This window comes from Peromyscus leucopus, chromosome 16_21 (genome assembly GCF_004664715.2).
Source record: "Peromyscus leucopus breed LL Stock chromosome 16_21, UCI_PerLeu_2.1, whole genome shotgun sequence".
Classification (NCBI taxonomy): Eukaryota; Metazoa; Chordata; class Mammalia; order Rodentia; family Cricetidae; genus Peromyscus; species Peromyscus leucopus.
The window spans coordinates 34,771,245-34,784,779 of NC_051084.1; the positions used below are offsets into that span (position 1 = coordinate 34,771,245).

At 47.1% G+C, this 13,535-nt stretch overlaps 1 protein-coding gene across 8 annotated transcripts in view; it reads left to right on the forward strand.

Moving 5' to 3' along the window:
* Positions 1-12,902, forward strand: part of Ascc1 (activating signal cointegrator 1 complex subunit 1) — a 96,328-nt gene extending 83,426 nt beyond the window's left edge. For 7 of the 8 annotated variants that reach the window (XM_028886135.2, XM_028886137.2, XM_028886139.2 and 4 more), the window contains 2 exons: positions 10,817-10,938; positions 12,634-12,902. In XM_028886135.2, coding sequence (XP_028741968.1) covers positions 10,817-10,933 — 117 coding nt within the window. In that variant the 3' untranslated portion in view covers positions 10,934-10,938; positions 12,634-12,902. The remainder of the gene's footprint in view (positions 1-10,816; positions 10,939-12,633) is intronic. The other variant, XM_028886136.2, reaches the window with a different exon arrangement.
* The last annotated feature ends 633 nt before the right edge of the window (positions 12,903-13,535 follow it).

The following is a 13,535-nucleotide window of genomic DNA, read 5'->3' on the forward strand; positions in this document are numbered from 1 at the left end:
AATTGTAGGACATAGAAAAAGCATAGGCTGTTGTTCTTTGCCAGAATGTAGCACAAACATCTTCCAGTCCAGTTCTTATTGCAGGTCTTCCTGTCTGAAGCCTCTGAGTCTGGCCTTGACTTCTTTCTTTTTTGTTGGTCTGGTCTTCTGACCTCTTAGCAGAATCAGCCATGTTACCGGCTTCTAGCATCCTAAGCTTTTTGTACCTGCTTCTTCGCACACTTCCAAATCCCCTTGGCCCCCAAACGGTCCCAAAGGCTTCCAAACCACAGTGTGAATCCCAGAAGTGGTTTTTGTTTTTTAATGACCACTGTAATCCAGTACCTGACGGGAACAACTTATGGGAGGAATTTATGATTATGATGATGATGATGATGATTGGTTCACAGTTCAGAAGTTCAGCATGCAGGACTTGGCTTTGTTGACTCTGGGCCATGGTGAGGCAGAGCATTATGGCAGCCGAGGAGTTGTCGCTGAGATTGTCCGTCATATGGTGGACAGGAAGCAGAGAGAAGCAAGAGGCCAGGGACCACGAATAATCTTCTGAGGCACACTTCCAGTAACCTACATCTTCCTGTTAGGCCCCACATTCTTGATGTTTCCAGGACCTCCCAAAATGGCGCCACCAACTCAGGACTAAGTATTGTGGGGCATTTCCTAGTCAAGCCATAACAGCCCTGAAATAAGTGAACACTTGCCTGTGAGGGTATGCACATAGCTGAAAGGTGGAATTTTCTCCCAAGGTGGCATTCTCGGATACAGACTTGTTATTATACTTCAGCATGTACTGCCTCGTGGTCACAGCCTTCTGCTGGCCAGTATGTGAGGCCTGGTACTAGGAGCTCTGAAATTTATCTCAGTGTTAGTGGTCCCAGCCTGTCTCTGTTTCTTATCTTTTAAGTGAGAATATTTAAGTCAGCTCTGGTTCTCGTCACAATAATTTTTTGAAGGGTTAATGAGCTGGGATTTGTAAGATACTTTTAGATCCTTAGATGAAAGGTGTTATTTAACCACAGCAAAGCTCTGTACTAGGAGTGCCTTCCCAAGGAGCACGAAGTGCTTATCACTGTCTTCAGTTATCCTGTTACCTGCCTTCCTGTGAGGGGAGGTAGGTGGGAAGCCTGTGCTTAAGTATCAGGTAGTAGCATTACTGTTACTTTTCTCTGTAAACAGGCCATTGTGCAGAAGCAGAAGTTGGTGGAACAGCATGTAAGACAAACAGTGGGGAAACTTCTAAGTAGCATGTGTTTGGTATTCCTTAGCCCCTTAGCTGTGGGCTTCAGAAGTCTAATCACATGTGTGAAAACAAGAGACAGCACCCTTCCTTAGGAGAGTCCAGCACAACCTTAACTGCCCAGTCCGCCCCACCACCTAGTTCCTCTGTATTTGTACCAAATACAGCCTACAGGTTAGCTTAACTTATGGGTACAAAGAACGACTCACATCGTGTGGGACTTACATGGTGTGTGTTGCCTGCCTGCCTGCCTGCCTGCCTCTCTCTCTCCTTCCCTCCCTTCCTTGATGCTAGGGATTGAGCTGAGGGCCTCACATAGTCTAGGTAAGCTGTTCAACCACTGAGTTACCTCAATCCCATCACATACTTTAAATTTCCATTATGAACTTTAAAACTGGATTTTCTCTTACTGAAATCAAGTTACCTAAGTCCATCCAGCATGAGAAGTACATTTTCTAGAAGACAGATTTGGGGGCAAATAAAAGCACTTGCCACGAAAGCCTGGTGTCCCGAGTTCAGTCCCTGAAACCCACAATAGGAGAGAACTGGCTCCCATAACTTATGTCCCCCACCTCCACACACCCACACAACACTAATAATAAAGAAATGAAACCCTTTTATTCATCATTGTGTGTATGTATGTGTGTATGGGTCAGAGGACCTTTTCTGGTTCTGGGGATTGAACTGAGGTCGTTGGGCCTTAAACATCAGGTGCCGCTACCAGCTGAGCCAGCTCCCTCTCCCATAAATAAACTCGGTTTTCAAAAGACGAATCTTTGGGGCCTGTGAGCACTGCTTTGTCTGGACTGAAGGAGACATGACCCCCGCAGGTCTGTTGGTTCTGTACCTTGAGGGCGCAGATGGGAGAGGCTCCTCTCCATCTTCCTCCACTCCAAGATTTCCAGTCTTTCTGGTGTTTGATGATTATGCCGCCGAGCTGGGAGGAAAGAGTTGAAGGTCCACGATGAATGCCAGGAAAAATGACCACAGTCAGCCCTTCAATCCTGCCATTTGTTTTCTTTCAGTGTGTACCACTGCGTTACCAGAAATCAATAATTCCCTCTGTGCTCTCCAGAGGAAACAGACATGTACAAACTAAAAATGGTGGACTCCACAGACGTGTGGGGCAGCAGGATGCTTGGAATTGTTTTCTGAGACAGGGCCCAGACTCATTTCAAACCTGCAGTCTCCCCAGTACTGAAATACAGTGTGTGTGTGTGTGTGTGTGTGTGTGTGTGTGTGTGTGTGTGTGTGTGTGTGTCACAATGCTGGCTAGGAGGATTCAGTTTCAACTTTGTATTCTCCTTCAGGGAACCCTTTTTGTTTTGTTTGTTTGTTTGCAAGACAGGGTTTCCTTGTGTAGCCCTGGCTGTCCTGGAACTCACTCTATAGTTCAAGCAAGCCTTGAATTCAGAGATCCTCCTGCCTCTGCCTCCCAAGTGCTGGGATTAAAGGCATGCGGCACCACCACCCAGCTTTACTTTTTTTTGTTGGGGTGTTGAGTTTGAGACAGGGTCTCTCTATGTAGCCCTGGCTGTCCTGGACCTCAGTATGTAGACCAGGCTGGTCTTAGGCTCACAGAGATCCACCTGTATCTGCCTCCCAAGTGCTAGGATTAATGCAGGTGCCACCACACCCAGCATAAACCCTGGGCTTTGACCTTAAGCCATTTTGTCCCAGTTGTTGTCAGTTCTTCTTTATTGGTGGCAGGAAAGTTTATTTAATTTTCTGGGCTACTTCTGTTACATTTGTAGTTGAAATTTAAAATGGATGATGTAGTTGGGAGTACAGTGCAGTAGTAGAGTGTCTACCTAGCATTTGTGAGGACCTGGATCTCGTCCCATTTGAAAAAGCCGAGCATAGGAGAGCGTGCTTACAGTTCAGTGCTGGGAGGCAGAGGCAGGCAGATCCCTGGGCATCCTGGCCAGCCATTCTAGCCCAGTCTTCAACCAAAGGTCCTAGTGAGACCATGTCTCAAAAGGTAAAAATAAAAAATGATGTCTGAGGAACAACAGCTGAGATCGTCTTCTGGCCTCCACATTCGTGTGCATATTTGTGCACATGTACCCCCACACACCTGTACCCCCCCACATGAACACACATTAAAGGATTTTTCTTTTTTTGTAATTTTTAGATAGGGTCCCACTATGTAGCCTTGGCTGGCTTAGAGCTTCCTGTGGATACCAGGCTGGCCTCAGACTCACAGACATTCACCTGTCTCTGTCTCTCAAGTGCTGGTATTAAAGATATGTGCCACATTGCCCTGCAAGAACTTAGTTTTTACTTGATTCTTTGAGTACACAATGAAGGATAGCAGTGTGTACATCACAGTTTTCAAATATACATCATGTAGATATAAGAGCTTCCCCTTAGATTATCCATGTTCAGTCTTCTTGTTGGCCAGGGAGAACACAAACACTGGCAGTCTTAAATTCCATTTCAGAGGACTGGAGAGGTGCCTCAGAGGTTAAGAGCACTGGCTGCTCTTCCAGAGGTCCTGAGTTCAATTCCCAGCAACCACATGGTGGCTCACAACCATCTGTAGTGGGATCTGGTGCCCTCTTTTGGTATGCAGACATACATGCAGTCAGAACACTGTGTACATAATAAGTCTATAATTCTAAAACAATTTTTTTAATTCCATCTTCACTCCTTACCACAGTCAGTAGTTTTGCACAGCTGTTTGTTATGTTCCTTTACAATAAGTATTTACAACTCTGGCTTTCACAACCTCAGAGCTGTGTGTGTGTGTGTGTGTGTGTGTGTGTGTGTGTGAGAGAGAGAGAGAGAGAGAGAGAGAGAGAGAGAGAGAGAAAGAGAGAGAGAAGTGCTGTGCAGAGAGAATGGCTGAGGCTTCAGAATCCCTGGGGGAGTTGTTATAAAGCAGGAGGAGAAAAACTCAACATGACTAAAATTCTTCGACTAGATTCTTTTAATTTAAATTTTCCATCAGATCTATTATTTTCTAAACAACAGAATGCTTTACTCTTCATGAACTACCTTAAGTTCAAAAGAGCAGTCGAGGGTTGTTGGTTTTTTTCCCTGCTGCTTTTGAACTTGTAGTTTTTAACTTCTTTCTTCTGTCTCCCCTTTTCATGTCGGTTCCTAACGCAGTAGAGCAATTGAGTTGATTTGTACTTATTTTCAGTCACAATTTAATGAACAGTTTTCAGCCGAGCTGCAGTCACCTGACCCACAGGTTCAGGGAAAGAGATGATCGTGCACGCCATGTGTTGACCTTTGGTGGTTAGGCTAGGCCTTCAGGAGGCCTCTCTCAGGGGAGCTGCCCACACTGAAGGGTCAAATGGCTCAAGTCTAGAGTCAGGCTTCCTGAGGGGAGTCTCAGTTTTCTACCTCACGTGATAGGAAAAGAGACTTCTTCTCTCTCACCAGGTCCTCTTACCAAATCGGAACCCTTTTCCACTGGGAACTGAGGAACCACTAACAGGACTGCACTGGGCAGTGAGGGGACAGATTCTTGGTCCAGAAAGGGAGAATTGGAGGACCAGCTTACAAATCCACCCCGCCACATACCCTTAGGGACCAGGAGGTTCCAGATGTGACGGAGTGGGATATGCTAATAAAGGGGAGGAATATCCATATCTTTCCTGGGAATCCCTCAGGAGCCCCCAAGCATTTGGGCACAACCTCTTTTTCTGTGGTTCCTTGCTGTTGTCGTGGAGTCTGTCAGCTGTCCCAGTGCTTCGGAATGTTCCCTCTGGCAGCCATCTTGAGATCCACGAGTTGGCCAGCCCACGGAAGGGCAGCTTCTGTACTGGAGGAATTCTGTCTTCAGGGACAAACAAGATTAGGCAGGACATTCAGCTGGGTCAGACGAGCAGTCCAAGACTAGGCAGGGGTGCTAGTTCAGGGCCCAGACCCCTCCAACAGAAGACGGATTAATAAGGGAAAGCACACACATTCATTCAAGTTGTGTATAACACAAGAGCTTCCAGAAGGGTGTATTCTTACCTGTGTTCATTCTTAAGCCTGATAAAGAGTAGAAGGTCATGGGGAAATGAGTTGGAGTATAAGAGAATATGATGGGCTAGCAAAGAACTGGAAGGACTTACTGGAGGGCAAAGAGAAATTTCCCCTCCCTCTCTCAAGAGTTTAATCTTTAAACTTAACAGTAGCCGGGTTACTAGGGAGACAGCACACAGGACTTACATGTACCCATCAAGGGAGTCGCAGAAAATATGAAACTCAAAGAAGAGCTTGCATACCCAGAGGGCTGAATACCATCAGTAATAGGCACAGCATTCCTCAGGGCCAGGAGAAGGAGAGGAGGGGAGAAAAGAGAGGGCAAGAACTGTGCAGTCCAGTGCGGATAAAGCCCCACAGGCAACCAGTCCCCTAGCTGTCCTCAGACGCAGGAGAAAGTTTGTCTGGCCATAATGAGGACTTTCCGTCACTTCTCCCTGGTGATAGGAAGTGATTGCATCATTACAGGGATCCATGGGGCTTGGGCCAGCCTGAGGGCAGTGAGGGAATGGAGCAAAGACTGATAGTGGTGCACGTCTTTAATCTCAGCACTGGGGAGGCAGAGGCGGGTGGATCTCTGTGAGTCCAAGGCCAGCCTGGGCTACATAGAGAGTTCAGGACCGCTCGGGCTACACAGTGAGACCCTGTCTCAAAAACAGAAGCAGAAGACAGACATACAGAAAGCTGGGGCCGGGTGGACTGCGCTCTCGGACGGAAGAGCCTCAGCACCTGGGAAGCTCAGCACGTTTATTAGATAGAGTCGAACGGGCAGTGGTGTTCTTGCATACAGATAAACAGGGAGGCAAGGTGTATGGTATAGAGCTGGATTAAGGGGACCTCTGTAGGGAAGCAGGCTGTAAATATCTGGGGATGTGAGAATTAGGGGGAAAGCATGATGGACATCGTCTGCACATACTGTCAACATTCACAATCAGTTCCCCAGGAAGGTTTTGCCTTCCTTCTGAGCTGAGGCTGTGGGGTCCTTGACATGGCCATGTCTATATCAACATTTTCACTCAGGGCTTCACTCACTCAAGGCTTCCTCTGCTCCCTACAGTCATGGTCTTCTGAGCCTGGACAGTCTCAGAGTGTGTCGTATCTTCTTCACAAAGGATGTTCTTTGTGTCTGATTATGGGGAGTCTCTCCCAGGGAGTGTGTTAGGGCCCACTTCAGGGGAAAAGGGCCGTAGAAGGCAAGAGAAATCATCCTGTCCCCATCTTTCCTTAATGGTCTAGTGCTGCTTGTGGGGTGGCCTGTCCTGAACCCCATCACCTCCTGTGTGCCAGTGACCACAGCCTTTCCCCCACCGCACACCGGGCAGTAAGATGGGGACTCAGTGTAGCTTCTGCTTCTTGGGGTTGTGAGGATGTATCAGCCAGACTGGGTGCCTGCTCAGTAAATGTTGGCTCTTGCAGTCTTTATTGCAGTTTATGGTGTCAGGACACTGTTTTAAAAATCTCTTGTTATGATAAATATGAGTTCATAAACATTTCAGTTGACAAGTGAGCACCATCATAAAGTCAAAAGAAAAAATGACAACTTTTTACAAACAATTACAAGGGCATACTTGTAATTCATAACAAAGGGTTCATCCCTGATACGTGAAGACTAACAGTTCAATAAAAAAAAAATGGATGACTGTAAAGCAATTTTATCGTAACATGCTTGTGCTATGGAGTTCATGCCTAGTGCATAATCACAGGCCATCAGGAGCCTGGAGAAGGGCCCGAGAAGCCATAGCTGGAGAACTGTGGTTACAGATGGCCATGCAGACTGTGTCTGTGCAGTGTGGGGAGCCGCGGGGAGTCGCTCCCTCTCAGAAATGCTCTGGTCCCCTACTGTGCCTGCTTACTCTGGTTTCCCCAGAGCATCTCTCTGTCCCTCACTCCTGCTGCTTCCCATCTGCTCCATCCTTCCCATGGCTGCTGTTTCTGCTGAGATGACCTTCTGTACCTAGGCTAATCTCCCCGAGATGCACTTTCTCCAGCCTGCTTAGAAACCTCCAGTGGCCTTCCTCTGGGTAACAGGAGGTCTAACTTGTGAACCTCAGGGGGCCTCTGTAATCTAGTCTAACCTCCTAAGTCTTCCTCACTGTAATTTTCAGGAGCCCTCCCGACATCTAAACTGCCTGGCCCTGCTCACCATGCTCAGTTCTGCCTCTGAGCCCAGTCCCCTGTCTTGTACATGGCCCAAGGTCCAGCTCAGTTCTGGTCTCCACCAGGTGCCTTTGCTTGCACTCAGACCTCATTGCCCAGGGTTTCCTCGTGTCCCACTGCATTTTTGAGGCCAGAATATCTGACAGGATCATCTTAAGGTCAGAAAGGTTTTTGCTGGCTGCTGTTTCAAAGACTGACAGTCACCATGTTGGTGCAGCATGGTGGTGTTCATGGCTGTTGGAATGTGAGGTGGAGCTTCTTCACATCACAGACCAGAAAGCAGAGTGACCAGAACTAGCAGCTAGGCTGCAGCCTTTAAAGCCCCCCCCCTCACATACTTCTGCTAGCCAGTCCCTGGCTCCTAATGGTGGCAGCCTTCCAGAATGGTGCCACCAGCTGGGAAGCATTGTTTAAAAACATGATGTGTGTGTGTGTTTGTGTGTGTGTGTGTGTGTGTGTGTGTGTGTGTTAGATTCAGAGATAACAGTGCCTGTACTCGAATCATACACTTAGCATTTGCTGAAGAGGCTTTTGTTTGTTTGTTTTGTTTTTATATTGTCGAGACAGGCTAGCCTCAAGTTTTCAATCCTCCAGCCTCAGACTCCCGAATGCTGAGATTATAGGCGTCCCCCTCCATCCCGGCTCCAGGTAGACATTTTCCTTGAAGTAGAGAATGCATATCTACATGCACATGGAAACATGTTCAGATCTGGAGGAAAACACACAGGGACTTTGCATAAGATCACAGCCACAGCCTCCACCTTCCTCCCTTCTGATCTGCTTCCTGACTCCTGAGACTTGGGAGACAGAGCCATGCCATGTGTGTGTACATAAGAATGTCCATCATCGGTGCTGAATGAATACCCCACATCAGGAACTGAGCCAAGAGCAGAATCCAGTTCCGGTAGATAAGAAACAGCGAAAGCCGACAGTCTGTAAGTTTCCGTTACTGACTAGGTTCTTTCTTGACAGCCAATTAGAATTGAGATATGTTTCCCACTCCCAGCTTAATTAGAGGTAATACAATTTTTGGTAAGTCCTCTTCAGGGATTTCTTGATGGTAACTTATAAATTAATAACAGCCTACACACGGACCCGTCATCTTTTTCTCCCTCTGTGGACTTGTAGACACAGGGAGAGCTCTATAGCATGGGTTTTTGTTGTCATTTTGCCCATCAAATATTCATTGGCCCCATATAGACTACTAGATACTGTTACAGAATATAGTGCGATTCAGTTTCTCCTTCCACAAGGTTCATATTCTGATGAGTCACTAGAAATAATTGATAGCACTAACAGCAAGGCTTCACACTAAAAATATAACAATGACTAAAGAGTAAATTAACTGAGAGATTGCTGCAAAATCATCTGTTCCAAAGTCTTTACCAGCATTCAGAGAGAACGGGAACACGGAGGTAGGAAATGCTGTAAAGAAGGTTAGCCTGAGCTAGAGACTTACATGTGCAAAATCCATCTGATGGGATGTTATCAAAAAGCAAGAGAGAAGGCAGGAACTTAGGAACATAAATGCAAGATGTAGAGAGATTTGAGAAGCATCACAAGAAACTCCTGATTCTCAGCACCAGTTTACAATTTAGAAGGCGTTTTTGCTTGTCTGTCTTGCTGGCTCTCTGCCCGTTGTGATCTTTTATCCCGTATGGGTTGGGGCAGTGAGTGGTGTTAGCTCCATTGTCTTCACAGCCTGCACTGGCCTTAGAGAGTGTACGAATGTGTGTTCCTTCTCCTCCTAAGAGTCTTAAAGACTTCATTGAAACCACATCTAGCTAACTTCGTTATCACCACGTTCGCTGTTGGCTTTCATCAACCTGAATGTAGTCTCTGGGGGTTCTGCAGGAGGAAGAGCGCAGTCAGAGGCGGGTCAGTTCCAGCTCCATGCGGTGATGCCTCCTTTACCTGGGATTGTGGGCACAGGGATGGGGTGGAGGACTGAAAGGCCACCGTCCTTTGTTTTGTCCCCTCCTTTGCCGGTTGATTATTCGATCTTCTCCGTGCCCAGAGGGCTTCAGTTTGTAAAGCTGTAAAGCTGTCAGTCTTGTTTATGTGGTTTTCACTTCAAATTAATGTTCAGCAAAGGGATTAGCAGATAACTATTTCAGCCTGAACTTCTTTACAAGAAAGTGGATATGGTTTGTACAGGCCGCCTGAGCCAGGAAGCAGAGTTAACTGTAGTCAGTCCTGGAGAGAGCTGGTCTCCTTTCAGAAAGACAAGACCGTGCAGCTCACAGCCTCCACGTAGATCTGTGGGGTCCAATTGATGTTGTGTTGAAGAATCAATATGTACTGGACCTTGTAAAGTTAGCTTTTAATGAACCTCAGGCATTTTCTAGGCCACTAATTGCAGGAAGGAGGTGCCAGTGTCTGGGTTCATGGGTGTGGGGGCTGGTTTAGAGGGAAGTGAGGAGACAGTTGCCTGTGAGCGGAGCATCGTTCCACCCTCAGCTTCTGTTCAGCATTGTTGGGTACTTGTATTGAAAGGCTGCTTGCAGCTGGAGCACAGGCAGAGACCTTGGATACAAACCCCAGGACCAAAAACAGAGAAAGAAAGGGAGGATTTCTTGGGTTCTTTCTGACTGTAAGCAGAGCAATTCTTGCTCGTAGCAGGTTAGACACTCCTCCCACCCCAGTACTTCCCAGGCCTGACCTTGCTTAGCTTCTGAGATTAGACTGGGTGTGTTCAGGGTGGTATGGGCACAGACTGCTCTTTGGCAGCCCTTCCTCAGTTCCCTGGCATGAATTCCAATGGCATTTCAGGTTCTGCCTTCTGAATGCATCTTCACAAGGTCAGGTCCTTCCCTCCCACTGATGCTCTTGAAAGCACTCAGAGTGGAAGAGTGCAGTATGGAACATTTCCTGGAGGATGCTGGCCTAGATCTCCATCTAATTAAAGGGCCTTCATAAGCATCCAGTGTCCCTCTGATGGTGCTGCATGCTTGAGTAGTGAGTGTCCACATCATGAGTGTGGCACTGAGCTTTGTCTTCTGCTCCTAGTAAGAGCTGCTGACAAGGCCGAGGAATGTGCCCTATGGACTTCTGTGTTGCCCTAAGAAAACCCAATACTAATGGGACTTGGTCAGTAACTGAGTCAAAAGCATTTTGTCAAGCCCTGAGAGTCTGATTGCAGCCCCAGGACGTTTATTACAAGTTCTCGGTCATGTCTGCTCAGTAGATCCCTCTCGGCTTTGACTTTGCAGCTCTCCTTTCTAGTGCATTTTCTCAGGGGAGACTTGAGGATTAATGAGAAGGAAGAACCGGCTGTTCCTTCTCACTCCGCCCCCACCCCTCCTCTCTAGGATCATTATTCAGAATAAACACTGAGACGAGAAACATGGGGGGAGAGGGTGGACTTGCAGTGTGGTGTTCAAAGGCAGATGGGACAGTGAGCCTTGCTTCTCCAGCCCTCTTTGGATTCTTCCTTTGCAGAAGTTTGAGAACTTTTACTTTGGTTCCCTGAAGCTCAATTCCATTCACATCTCCCAGAGGTTCACAGTGGACAGCTTTGGAAACTACGCCTCCTGCGGACAGGTTGACTTCTCCTGAAGTGGGTATGAAAAGCACTAGAAATGAAATGTCTTCCCAAGGTGGTGAAGAAGGGCGTTATTCCAGTCACTGGGGAGTGGGGTGGGAATTCAGAGGATGTGCTGGCTAGTTTTTTGTCAGCTTGATACAAGCTGTAGTTATCTGGGAAGAGGGAACTTGAATGGCTGACATGCATCTATGAGACTGGCCTGTAAACAGGCATGTCTGTGGGGCATTTTCATGATCAATGATTGATGGGGGAGGGCCCAGCCCACTGCAGGTGGTACCACCCCTGGGCAGGTAGTCCTAAGGTGTATAAGAAAGCATGGGGAGCAAGCCATGAGGAACAGGCCAGTAAGCCACGCCTTTCCTACCCAAGCTGGTTTTGGTCATGGTCTTTGTCTTAGCAATAGGAAGCAAGATTCATGCAGAGGCTGACTGTCCTGAGTGGTCCCCTCCCAATTCCCAGCTCCATGTTGCCTTTGATGGTCGTCCACAGTCCCACCGAATCTGCCAAGATGCTTGTGGGTGCGAGGAGAGCTTGAGTCAATCAACCTTTGGCTTGTTCTAGTTTGTGTGCTAGGAAGAAATAGAAATAATGTAAAATGTATCATTTTAGCCATTTTAAGTTTAAGGTTTGTTTGTTAAATACGTGTGTAACATTGCCACTGTTACCACCACCCAACACTTCATTTTCTAAAACTTGAGACTGTACCTTCGGGTAGTTTCCTCACTCTTCATTCCCCCAACCCCTGGCGACCATTTAATTTTTCGTCCATGATTGTGGCAGCTGAGTACCTCATGGAAGTAAGAAGCACACAGTGTTTGTCCTAACATAATGCCCCCAAAATTCACCATGTCACATCATCTGACAGTCCTGCCTTCCTTTTTAAGGATGAAGAATATTCCATTGTATGTATACCTTATTTTGTTTACACATCCATCCACAACTGACCCTTGGGTTGCTTCCACATCTTGACTACTGTGAATAGAGCTGGTCCAGACCTGGGTTCACAGATGTCCCTTCCACACCCTGTGTTCATTTCCCTCACTAGCCAGAGATTTATCTTTAGCAGTTACAATTAGATTTGTGTTGCTTGATCTGTTCATTTCCATCCTAAAATTAGTCCCTAAAAATACGTTTTGGGGGGCTGGAGCTATACCTCAGTTGGTAGAGTGCTTGACCGGCTTTCACAAAACTGTGGGTTAGATACGAGCACATGTGTAACAGTATAGAGTGGCCCATGCCTGTAGTCCCATCACTTGGGAGGAGGAGGATCACAAGTTCAAGGTCATCCTTGGCTACATAGAGAGTTCAAGGCCAGCCCAGGATATAGGAGACCAAGCCCTTCCCCCTCAAAACAAACAGCAACAGCAGCAAACCCCAAGGGCCTAGAGTCCCAGGCCAGTGGTTAAGAGCTGTTCTTCTAGAGCACATGGGTTCAATTCCCAGCACCCACATGGAACCTCACAGTTGTCCGTAACTCCAGTTCTAGGGGATTCAGTGGCCTCTTTGTGCCTCTACAGAAACCAAGCACTTAAATGGTGCCCAGACATATATGCAGGCAAAGCACCCATACACATAAAATAGAAATAAATACATTTAAAACAAACAAGCAGCAAAACTGTTAGAGTCCTGCCCTGCCACATCTCCCGTTGCCCTCCCACAGCCCCGGTGGAGTTATGGTAGTTATGATAGCTCTTTCCTGTTTCCTTCTCAGGAGAAGAGCAGCAGAGGACCGAGACTGCAGCATCAGGAGCCTGGGCCTGTGGCAGCAGCAGGCACTCCGGCCTCCAGCTGACTGGGGAGGAGAGAGCTCCAGTCCACACCCTCCCTCCTGTCATCCCCCCCCCTTTCTTCTCCTTTCTGTCTGTCTTCATTTCTTATCCTCATGACCCCTCCTTTCTGTGAAGTCTGCTCCTAAGCTCGGTGTTAAGATCACTGTGCCGGGGGACAGACCATTTTCCAATAAATGAGATTCCCAAGTTACTGTGTTCTCTTTAATGTGATCCCTGCGCCATTATCACTGCATTGGGACTACCGGCTTCAGTACTTACTCACTTAGCTGTTCTGTCCACCAAGGACTCCCAAAAGACTTCCACTTTGTGTTGGTGATAGTCAGGCTTTATATCTCACCTCGGGGTGTTACACATCACAGGACTCTATTTTGACTCCAAATCCCTCCCCAGAGCATCTCTCCCAGCTCTCGGGTACCCTTGTCCACCAGGGTACAGGCAGCATCTTTTGGGTGTCAGCGATTAATGACTTATGCTTGTAAGAGTCTTTAAGAGTTTTGTTTTGGCAATTGTTGTGTGCTATGTCCGTTCTTAACAGAACGGGGACTTCTGTTATCAAATCTCAGAGTTCCTGCCCCTCCGCATGTGAGCAGATGCTGTATTGTTAGCTGATTTCTCAAGCTAGAGGGGATATGTGGTGATGGCGGTGCCTAATGGAATGTATTGTAGATTTCTGTGGTTTGAAGCATTTGTATATTGGTAGATAAATATCAATATAATTTTTTAAAAATTACCTTTTTTTTTGTTTTTTGAGATAGTGTCTCTATGTAGCTCTGACTGGCTGGCCTGGAACTTGTTATATAGACTAAGCTGGCCTTAAACTCAG